This window comes from Hoplias malabaricus, chromosome 5 (assembly GCF_029633855.1).
Source record: "Hoplias malabaricus isolate fHopMal1 chromosome 5, fHopMal1.hap1, whole genome shotgun sequence".
Lineage (NCBI taxonomy): Eukaryota > Metazoa > Chordata > Actinopteri > Characiformes > Erythrinidae > Hoplias > Hoplias malabaricus.
The window spans coordinates 34,283,452-34,295,340 of NC_089804.1; the positions used below are offsets into that span (position 1 = coordinate 34,283,452).

An 11,889-nucleotide genomic window follows, 5' to 3' on the forward strand; every position below is an offset into this window, starting at 1 on the left:
GTATCGTAACATTCGGAGAAAGCGTTTGCGAGTTATAGCTGTATTTGTCTAATTTTTGGAACGCGAGCTCTACCCCTGTATTTGGGCGGAGTCTGGAAGCCAAGCAGTGATGAAATTCCAACTTTTTTTGGATAATTATTAAAGTTCAGGTTCTTAGGATTCTGCTGATACCACATATGTCCATATTGGGTACATTTCCAGAGACTAGTTCGCGCTCAAAAATGTGTGCGATTTTGCATATTATGCAAATTAGCTCAAAATCTAAGTAGGCGGAGCTTATGGGTTCTTGAGGCTTTTTTGTAGGGTCTGACCTGAGGAATCAGGGAAAAAAAGAATTTCGTCTATACGCCACACGGGGTAGGAGATATAGGGAGCGACGCGTTCCGCGTCGCTATAGTGCCACCATCAGGCTGATTGGGTTGATTTTTTGCGCCTGAGTAGCGGGAGGGTTTACTACCAGTTGACCAAACGACAAGTCTGTAGGACCTACGGTTTGGGCTGCCCATCGCGTTTCATCGGAGAAAAAGAAGAAGAAGAAGAAAAAAAAAAAAGCGGAAAAAACGGAACAAAAACAATAGGGCTCCAGCACTTGCAGTGCTTGGACCCCTAAAAAAACGGTACAAAAACAATAGGGTTCTACGCACTGAGTGCTTGAACCCTAAATATATATAAATGTCACTGTCACACAGCTCCAGGGTCCTGGGGTTGTCGCACTCCGGGTGCCTGTGAGGTGTTTAGTGTGTTCTCCCTGTCTCTGCACGGGTTTCCTATGGGTGCTCCTGTTTCTTCTAATTGTCCAAAACACATGTTGGTACACTCTTAAAAATAAAGGTGCTACAAAAGGTTCTTGGAATGATGCCATAAAGGAATCACTTTTGGTTCCATAAAGAACCAGTTTTGGTTAAGAAATGCATGTGTGAAAACCTTTTAAAATTTTCAAAATCGTTCAGTCTTAAGGCTCTGAGTTTATTTAAGGCTCTGAGTCCATTTAACCATATCAACAAAAACGGTTCTTCTTTGGAAACAAAAGTGGTTCTTCTATGGCATCACTCAAAGAACCTTTTCTAGCACCTTTATTTTTAAGAGTGTAGGTGGATTGGCGACTCAAAACTGTTCATAGGTTTGAGTGTGTGAGTGAATGTGTGTGAATGTGTGTGTGTATGTCGCCCTGTGAAGGACTGGCACCCCTCTAAAGTGTGTTCCCGCCTTGCGATAATATCACAATATGTCCAGGTTAATTTCTTACAACAATAATCTTGGTGATATGACCAAGCACTGAAAAATAACTTGAAAAACAAACTATTGCAACAAAATAAAAGTTAATGACTAATTTTATTATAAATGTAACTGTTTCCAACATTCAGTAGAAACAAACAAAAAAAGTAAACGTCTTGGTTTGCATAAAATAAAATAATGTAACTCAAAAATGTACCATAGAAAGAAAAAATAAATAAACACACAGCTCTAAATACTTGGGGTCATGAACTCAAACCTTGTCATATAAATGCTCCTGTTTATTTTTATCAAATATCTACATTTAGAGTGAGATGATAGTAGCATGCTCTTTTTAAGGCCCCCTAGTGGCCACTGCATATGTTGAGCTGCTAGTGAGCAATGAGGGCTGAAAATGTCATTATTATGTAGCAGCTCTAATCAAGATGTGCTGCTGTTTCTCCTTTAAAGCAACACTAGGTAGTATTTTTACTTTAAATTACAGCTTAAATATAATTGTGATTCTCTATTGAGCTGTAATAGAGAGAATAGCTTCTGTAGTTGCGTATTCGAGCTTAGCACTGCAGAAACTGCACTATGTAACTTTTAAAGGAGGGTAGGAAACCACTCATACCCTCCCCTGTTATTTCAGGACAGTGCTGTAAAATGAATAACTTTGTAAGAACTGTAGTGGGAGCTCAAGGGCAAAAATAGCAAAACTTACCTTTTGTTACTATAAAATGTGTACTCTCTCCCAAAGATTTGAACTATTTCTCTCCCTCAGGGTCAAAAGCAGCCCCCCGCCCGGGTGGGATAGGCAGCGCGGCTCAGCCGGGACAACAGCCCACAGAGGGAGAGAACGTCCTCACCAAAATCCTGCAGGGTGGAGCCGCGGAGCAGGCCGGAAAACTGGGAGATGGTAAGATGAAGGGATCAGGAGGAAGGAGTGTAGGAAGCCTGGGAGAGAGAGAGAGAGAGAGAGAGAGAGAGAGAGAGAGAGAGAGAGGGAAAAAATCAGGGCAAAATTAGTTTGTGGGTGGGGTTTATGATCTCATTATTTAGCCCATCTCATGCTGATGAGCTTTAGCCTCTGTATTTCCTTCCCAGTACGGGATTAAAGGCCTGTCACAGAGCAAGTACATCTCATCATTCACTCATTCATTCATTCATTACTATATATGTTTATATATTAATTCCTGTTTTCCTGCTTTTTTCCTCTTTATCTCCAGCCGTGTCTGCTCTCGGGAAGAAGTTTACATCTTTTTGGTGAGCTGCTGATGGGAGGGTGAGTTAAAATTATAATCATAACAGCAACAAGAAGAAGTAGAAATGTGTTTGTGTAGTATTTTAAAGGCACTAAAAACACTAGGTAGTTTTGTACCTCAAAGGAGCACTATATAATAATTTTTTTGTATATACTGTTACTGAGCTGATAAATACATTTTGCATTGAGGCATCATTACCACGGTCCTGATACATTATTGTTGATGTTTATATCGATCCTGTTTAGGGTTTGTGAAGGCTGAGGAGAGGCTTAGAACTGGAAAAAAAATTCTACATCTGCTTCTGCCATTTCACATATTACTCTGAGACTGGAGGACACCTGAGGACACTGGTGAGTTCTTATAACTTTGGTGTAAAGGTTGACGTAGTTTCACATTTAAACACCTTCTTCTTTCAACATTGTTTGAGGTGCAACTGTTTCAAAGAACAGTATGAAAGGAAATGGGGAGGAAATCTGGAGCAGCTTGCCATGAGCCTAAGGTCTCCACCTACAATGCCAAGCATGGGCTAGAGGGGTGTAAACATAAAGACCCCAGCACTGGGATGTGTGTGTGTGTGTATGTGTGTGTGTGTGTGTGTGTGAGAGAGAGAGGGAGAGAGAGAGAGAGAGAGAGAGAGAGAGAGAGAGAGAGAGAGAGAGAGAGAGAGACTACAGGGGTATAAATATAAAGACCCCTGTGGAGCAGTTGAACTGTGTTTTCCGGGGTGATGTAGATGGAGCTCCTTCCAGTGCCTTTGGGATGAGTTAAAATCCCAGAGCTAATCATCCAATATCTGTACCTATCCAAAATAAGGTTTACATGGGGGTGTGCAATCAGATCCTCACAGCAATGTGGCAAAATGTATTTTAAAGCTCGTGAAGGCAGAAGCTGTTACTGCAGAGAGGAGTAGCACACTCCCAATTAAGTTCCTTAATTTCAGGGGATTTTGGTTTGATTGATTGATTCATTCATTATTTCATTGAATTATTGCAGCGAATGGGAGCAGACAATTATGGGATATATAAGCCTAGCCCTAGTCTTTATGTTATTAGTTCTTCCTCTGAGGCCCTATCCAGATGGAATTAATTTGTAGGGGTCCTGGGGTAATTCTATCTTTTAAGAGGGTCCACTGTAGTTCTATTTCCATCCGAATCGACTGTGTTTTTCCACCAACGTCCTGTGAAAAAATTACAGGCTGAATTATCTACTGATTTTCTCATAACTCAGTGATGGTCTGATCATTTCAATCGTATTTGGATGTAAATCTCTGTGATTTAACAGGCAGATCTCACATCATGTTGCATGAAAAATGAGTTTGGGCATTGCTGCGCACCGTATTTAGCTTCTGAGCGTGTTTCCATAGACACTCCCTGAAAATATCTTCAGAGCAGCAAAACAATGTGAAAATGGAAAGGTTACTGAAGCAGTTTCTCTGTGAAAGTGGTAAAAGTTCTCTGGACTTCACCTGGGAGAGTGTTATTAGAAGAAGGTAAAATATATAATCAAATAAAGTCAATGAGAAAAGGGAGATAACAGGCTGATAATGCTAGGGATTATAACTATAACGACAGCTGCATTTTATAGAGTTACTATATTACAATATGAGAATCAGAACCTTGTTTATAATCATGTGACAATGTGACATAATTCGGGCACAAGAAACTTGGACGTCCTTTAGATTTTCGTTGCTGTCCAGATGCAAGTTTTATCACAGAGGAGGCATGTTAACTTTTTATTACTGATGTCCCCATGAAAACCTAATCCAGTTTGAATGAGGATCGAGTCATTCTCTGTTCTTTTTCTGACAGAAACTTGAGTTTTATAAGCTTCAGTCCTCCAGAGCCATGTGCAGCCTCAATACACAGATCACATGGCGCTCTGTAAGAGCTCCGTATTCAATCAGCTCTCACTCTAGAGGGGAAGGGACTAACCCCTGCTTCCAGCCAAACGCATTCCCCCAGCCTTTCAGCCTCACGTCGCAGATGCCATGTCTGGGCTGGAACGGTTCCACCTGGAAGAGTTACATCCCGCTCTCTGAGGTCTTTCCGCCACTGTCTCATTACTCTGTAATAGATAAGGAGAAACATCAAGAGCGCAGCTGGATATTAGCATACATTACTGGTGTTTTTTGTGGTTGTGTGCTTGGCCGCAGTGAGCGTTTGATTTATCTGAGCCTCTCTATACCTTTCAGTCAGTGAGACATCACCAGATGATTGAAGAGATGCCGGATGGACCTTGGTCAGCACTGAAGCTCCCGGACGCTGAAGTATGCTCTCCCTGAGACAGTTTTAAAAGCAAAGCTGCTGAATGCAAGAGAGTGAAGAAGCCAGGGTTCAGAGAGGCCAGATGTTTCTCCTCATTACAGCTGTGAGCATCTTTAATCATTTTTTTTCATTCATTACTTTATTCATTCGTTCATTAATTAATTAATTAATTAATTAATTATGTATTCACTGAACAGCAGTACTGCATTGAATTTGCCTCACTCAGATGTGAAGTTTCCACATGGACACAGTTCTCTGCATCAGAACCCTGATGTGCAAAAGAGACTGGACACTTGATCTAATATATATATATATAAGTAGCATTTGTTAATTTTATTCCTCTGAGTAGTTATGCCAGATGCTTTAAAATATTATAATGGATTTTTAAACACTTCTCTGATCAAGCACACAGTGCAGGTTTCTGTCCATTTCAGTGCAACAGCACCATCTATCTTAAAGTGCTAAGGCTGCATGTGCTTCTGTGCAGCTTTATTATTGTCTAACCCTGCACTACAGCACTCTGAAAAGTCTGGAGTCTGAGTCCCTCTCACATCTCAAAATGTGTTTTAAGTTACAAGCTGATTCTGCAAAGAATGTCTCTGTCGCACTGGGTCTCACTGGGTCTCTGTCTCAATGTTTACACTCAATAGGTCATCAGAACCTCTAGACAACAAAGACAGATGTTAGGACACCGAACGATCGAGACATGAGTGTGACGCGTCTCGAGCAAATGCCTCATGCTTTTGTTTATTCTCTGAATATTAAATAATGGAGATGTGACCATGGTGATAGAGAGTGTTTGGTTTGGGGTGAACTGCTCTGTTCTAAAGAGACTGTGTCGGAATCGTTCACGGTGGTGAATAGAACCAGGTAGAACTGGGTCAGATAGAGAGAGAGAGAATGTCAGTGAGTGTTTGTGTGATAGAAAGTGTATGAGAGTGTGAGTGAGTGTGTTTCTGGGTGAGTGTGTGTGAGAGAGAATGTGTCAGTGTGCGAGAGTGAGTGAGTGTAAATCAAATATTAAGTTTGAACTTGAGTGTGTGTGTGTGTGTGTGTGTGTGTGTGTGAGAGAGAGAGAGAGAGAGAGTGCGTGTGTGCGAGGTTGTGAGAGAGAGAGACAGAGAGAGAGAGAGAGAGACAGAGAGAGAGAGAGAGAGAGAATGTGTACATGTGGAAGCGAGAGAGAAAGAGAGTGGGCTGATTAGAGAGCTCTCCTTGGATTTAACTTTAGCCGCTAGCATTAGCTAATGCTTATTCATGCTTGGATTGAGTCCAGTTTGGGTGTGTGTATGTGTGTAAAACTGACACTAAACAGGGTATTATTTATTATATTGGTAAAAATAGATAGTAAATATAGGTCTAAGCCCTAGGGAGTTGCTTGGGCAGTGTGTGTAGATGCTAGCTCAGTGTTTGTTGCTAGTGCTGCAGCCCAAGGGCTCGGAGGCTCTGGGTGGGCTCCAACAGAACGAGGGTTTGAAATCCAGCCCAAATACCCCATAACGCCCTCCAGTGTGTCATTTAACCTCTGACCTCCGTAAAGAGCTTAATTGTGTTTTGCAAATGGAACCCACGCTGAGGGAGGAGAGTTAGTGGCTAGCAGCTCCCTGTCTACTGTGTGAACGTCTGAGAATGAACAGATATTAGCCATAACATTATAACCACATTGCTCTTTTGTAGACAGTGGAGTTGAGAGAATGGACAGTGAGTGTAGAAACATTGTGTAGATCTACTGTAACACACTACTAACCAACATCTGTTGCTCTGCATACTATATCCCCTTTCCCCCAATTCTTTGGTGCTCAGGACACCCAAAGAGCAGGTATGATTTGGGTGGTGGATCATTCTCAGCACTGCAGTGACACTGTCATTGTGGAAGTGTATTTAGAGCAGGTACGAATGGATCTGACACAGCAGTGCTGCTGGAGTTTTTAACACTAGAATACGATTTTTTTCGTAACTCAATCCTCCGCTCCCTGCTGTGAGACACTTGGTGCCCGATGTTATGCTAATGACCTAGAGCCTGTCTAAACACAGACCAACACTCCGTCAACCCCCTCAGTCCAAACACAAGACACAAATATCAACTTGGCAGTCAGACTTGCTCTAAATAAATTAAGTTCCTTGTTTGATATTGAGAGATTCAGAATTTAGCTCTTCATCACCATTTATCTCAACAGAGAGTGCAGATGGGGTTTCAGTTAAATTTTCAAATTATGGAAATCAACACATTAAAACCTCAAGTACTTCTTTATAGAATTTTTTATTTTACTGAAATTCACTTTGATATTATTATATGTGAAAAATTTGAACCATAACGCCTCTCACCCATAAATAATGCACTCACCATGCCCCTCCTCCCTCAGGTCGACCTGCTTCACTGGAACAGACAGCGCGGGCAATTCTGTATTATACTCAACATCTAAAATACAAACAGCCCCAAACAATAAATCATGTCAAATAAATAAACTTTCTAAACACACATTGGAAATTGGTATTGTTTCATTCGTTAGCTTTTTTTTTGTCATATTATGGCTGAGACATTTTCTCCATATTTGTTTTTATTATTATTTATTGATTCACTGCTCATTGCTTGTCCAGGTTTTTTTTATCAATCAATCATCAATCATTATCTGTAAGCGCTTATCCAGTTCAGGGTCGCGGTGGGTCCAGGGCCTACCTGGAATCATTGGGCGCAAGGCGGGAATACACCTTGGAGGGGGCGCCAGTCCTTCACAGGGCAACACAGACACACACACATTCACACCTACGGACACTTTTGAGTTGCCAGTCCACCTACCAAAGTGTGGTTTTTTTTGGACTGTGGGAGGTAACCGGAGCACCTGGAGGAAACCCACGCGGACACGGGGAGAACACCCGGAGCGGGAATCGAACCCACAATCTCCAGGCCCCTGGAGCTGTGTGACTGCGACACTACCTGCTGCGCCACCGTGTCGCCCGTTTTTTTTTTTTTAATTATTATTGCCGACATGCCGACTAAAACCCCAAACACTACAAAAACTTCATAAATGCAACGCAGCTGTTGAAGTGTTTACCTCATAAATATATTGCTATATTGTTCCCGGTCCAAGATAAAAGCAAACCTTGCTAGTTTTATTTATTTATATTTGAATAATAATAAAACAATAAATTATAGCCAAAAAGAAACCAGTCCTGGCATAGTTTGATTAATCTCTCTTTTTCTCTCTACATATATATCTTTCTGTCTATCTCTGATATGTATGTGTAAAAGTCTACATGTGTGGTGCAATAAGAAAATTTAACCAAAAAATATAAACTACCTATATCTCTCTCTGAGCACTCTTGCATCCTTTGGAGAGTTCTCTAACTCTAGATTTGCCTCATTTACATAAGAAAGGGTAGCTAATAGTCCACTAATGGGCTGCAAGAAGGAGGGAGCTTGTTCTCAGGATCCTGAAATTTGCAGCGACAGATGAGCTACTGTCTCTGACTTTACATCTACAGAGTGGACCATCGAGATCAGAGTCTACAGAGTTGGACGGTGAGGGTTTAAATACTCCAGCAGCACTGCTGTGTCTGAACCACTCATAACAGCACAACACACACTAACACACCACCACCACATCAGTGTCACTGCGGTACTGAGAATGATCCACCACCCGATTCATACCTGCTCTATGGGATTCCTAAGCACTGAAGAACATGGGAGAGGGGCATTAGAATATATGCAAAGAAACAGATGGACTTTTAAATGTTATTCCTTTTTCTGGACCTTTTCTGTTTTTCTGAAAGTCTGTGCTCCGTCTCCGGAGGTGTGTGTGCTATGGAGAGTTGTTATAACTGTTATTCCCAGTTCTTGGATGGAGGAGAGTGTGAAAATGAAAAATGGGGAAAAAAAAGTGTTAATTGACAGTTTAATGAAACCTACTGACCCGGAGACCAGGTTCTTTAGGAGGATCTCATAATCCACACTTTAGATTTCCTTACTCACTCTGTGTGTGTGTGTGTGTGTGTGTGTGGAGAGTGGATGGAGGGATAAATCAGGATCAAAGCTCTTAACTCCGCCACCAATCCGTCTCAGTCCACGGATTATGGGCCAATCCCTGCCGTGTGCAGTCTGTGGGCAGGGCTTGATCTGTGCAGTGTGTGGGCGGGGCTTGATCTATGCTCCCTGGGGTTTGATTAATGCTGCCTATGGGTGGAGCTTGATTTATGTGGCCTGATCTGTGCTGCCTGTTCACGATGGCTTGTGTGTGTGTGTGTGTGTGTGTGTGTGTGTGTGTGTACAGAATTTTTGAAGAGTTTGCCTCAATAATATTTATTTGTTTAACTACACTAATCAGCCACAAGTTAAAAAACCAAATGTCAGGAGAAGTGAGTACTCACAGATGCTCTGCTTACAGAACTGACCAAAACATTACAACCTTTACAGCATAGTTCCTGTCAAAGGATCTCAGATCATTACTCAACATTTATCCTGCTTCATACATCAATTTAAAAAAACTACCTCCACAGGGGGCATTGTAATCAGATCATCAGTGTTATTCACTTTACCTGGCAGAGGTTTCAATTTTGTGTTTGATCTGTGTACTGTACTTATATGATAGAGCTGCTCTGATGTAACACTCCTGCCCTCTATTAGTTATGAAGGGTAGTGCACAATTTTATCATGCATATTTCAATGTTTTTTTTATATAAAATAATAATAACTTATTCATTAAGTTATTCATTTTCTGTAAACACATACCCATTTTATTATTATTATTATTATTATTATATATTTTATTATGTATTACCTCCTATTTTTTTTAAACCTCTCTCCTCTGCTGATTTATTTCTCTCTTTTTTTCTACAGGAGAGTCACCTGTCTGTTAAAGGAGTGTCTCCATGGCAATGGCCTCTCTGACTCAACTGGAGACACGGTGATAGACAAAGACATCACTGTTCTCAGCGTCCAGCAACTTCTGTCTCTAAGATCTCCATTTACACATCTATAAACAACAGCAAAGCACAGATACACTGAGAAAAGTCATGCAGTGAGTTTTACCTGATTATGTCTGCAATCGTACAACCAAAGATTTGACTGAAAAAAAACATCCGAAACCTGACAAAGTGACATTTAAAAAAAAAAAAATTTGGGATTTGGGAACAACAAGAAATCCTGAAATGGTGAATATATCAAATCAAATTTATTTGTATTGCGCTTTTTACAACTAATATTATCACAAAGGAGCTTCACAGAATTCCGGTAAAGAAAGTTTTAATATGAAATGTGAAAATGTAAAGAATGTATAAATCCCACAGGAGAGCAAGCCAGGGACGATATATGAAAATATGATCTACACAGTGGGTCCACACAGTCAACCCACACACTCACCCAGTCATTCAAACGCACTCACACCTGTCAGAGGTTTCATATGCTTGCTCAGTCACACACACACACACACACACACACCCGTGGAAAGTTTCATACACTCACCCAGTCACCAAGAAATGCCCAGTGATTATTTCATACAGTTCAGTGCTGAAGGTATTGCTCTGACCCAGTTTCAATTGTTTTGATTGTGTGAATTGTATGGATGAGGTGAAATGAATGCATTACATTTCTCAGTGTGTCCTTATAAGTGCCCCCCTCCTCTCTGAGGGTCTTGTCCAGGCTGTGGCCTCTCTATTTACGGAGAGTCTCCTCAGTTGTCCTCCTCTCTGTCTTGTCTCTGAAGGCAGAAGCACTTCTGGGAATTTTTTAAACCAGTCCTAAACCCCGACCTGAGACTGTAATGACTGTTTTTTAAAGACAGAGTTTCCCAAGCGGCGCCGGACGAGTGACCCACGCTCTCCACATTCCAACATGGCGATGATTGACCTTCTCATTGAATGTGCTTAGGGTTTTATTAGTTTGTTTTCATTTTCTCTCCTCCTGTTTGTTCTGTGTCTACCGAATGCGAACGTGGAACTGCACGCACAAAAACGTAGATATTTAAAATAGAAAGTAAGTATAAAAACCCATATCTAACCACCTCCTCAGCTCCAGAGAGAGAGAGAGAGAGAGAGAGAGAGTGGGTGAAAATATCACACCAGGACCATCAATCAAATCAGAGTCCAGTGATATTAGACTTTAACCATTATCCAGCCATCTCTAATTGATCACAGAACCCCTGTCGTCTTGAACCCCTTCTGTAATCCTTAAATTTCTAATTTATTTTATTTTATTTTATTTTATTTTATTGTACTCTTCATAATATATTCTCATTTTCTTTGGCCTGATATAATTTACGATTTTAAAAGCCTTATTCATATTTTTTTTACTTGTATACCTCATGTTTATGTTTATTTATTTGTTTTTTAAGTGAAGCAAAGAAGCTCTGGATCATCCTTACTTGATTTATTTTGCACAGCTGTATTTTACTGTAAAGAGACTAATATTGTAAATCATTTGTGTATTTATGGATTTGTATTTCTGGAAACACTTTTTTGTGCTTGTTATTTTAATTATTTATACTTTGTTTTTGTTCTTATTTTTGTGTTTGTTATTTGTCATATTTATTATCAGTACTATATTTACATATATATATATATATATTTTGAGGGGTTGGTTGTTGATTTCTTAAAGCAATAGCATGCAGATAGCTATAGAGCACAATTTAAATCCTCATTCAGAGTGGTTCCAGAGTACATCCCTTCATCATTAATGTGGAAATCCACCCATTTTAATAAATAAATTCCTGCATAATTCAGCATGTGAGCTGTGCACACAGTGACGGTGAGAGTGTTTTCTGGTGTGCAGTGGTCGATGCAGAGACATTTTTTCCAGTGCTCCTGAATGGAACCAGGCAAATCCAGCATTTTGCTCCCTCTCCACCTCCACCAATGCCCTCCAGCTGTGTAAAAAGTTCTATATGAATTAATGATGATGATGATTATAATGAAGAATAGGCGATCTCTAAATATAAGGGGACTGGTTTCTTCATAACGCCCTGCATGTGTCTCCACCAGCAATGGATTTAAAAACATCTATCTTCTTAAATCCTCTTCATGTATTGAAGTTCTGTGAGGAGCTTTAGAAGAGGACATCTGGTTCCATTCATTTCCACTGTGAAAAAATCTCAGTGAGATCACTAATCAAACCCCAGTCTCCCTTGCTCTGTTTACATCTTATCCTTTTAATTATG

General features: G+C 40.5%; 1 protein-coding gene across 1 annotated transcript in view; it reads left to right on the top strand.

Moving 5' to 3' along the window:
* bsnb (bassoon (presynaptic cytomatrix protein) b) overlaps positions 1-11,089 on the top strand; it is a 101,547-nt gene extending 90,458 nt beyond the window's left edge. The window contains exons 9-13 of the mRNA XM_066671923.1: positions 1,997-2,131; positions 2,442-2,497; positions 2,723-2,827; positions 4,669-4,844; positions 9,576-11,089. Coding sequence (XP_066528020.1) covers positions 1,997-2,131; positions 2,442-2,482 — 176 coding nt within the window. The 3' untranslated portion in view covers positions 2,483-2,497; positions 2,723-2,827; positions 4,669-4,844; positions 9,576-11,089. The remainder of the gene's footprint in view (positions 1-1,996; positions 2,132-2,441; positions 2,498-2,722; positions 2,828-4,668; positions 4,845-9,575) is intronic.
* The last annotated feature ends 800 nt before the right edge of the window (positions 11,090-11,889 follow it).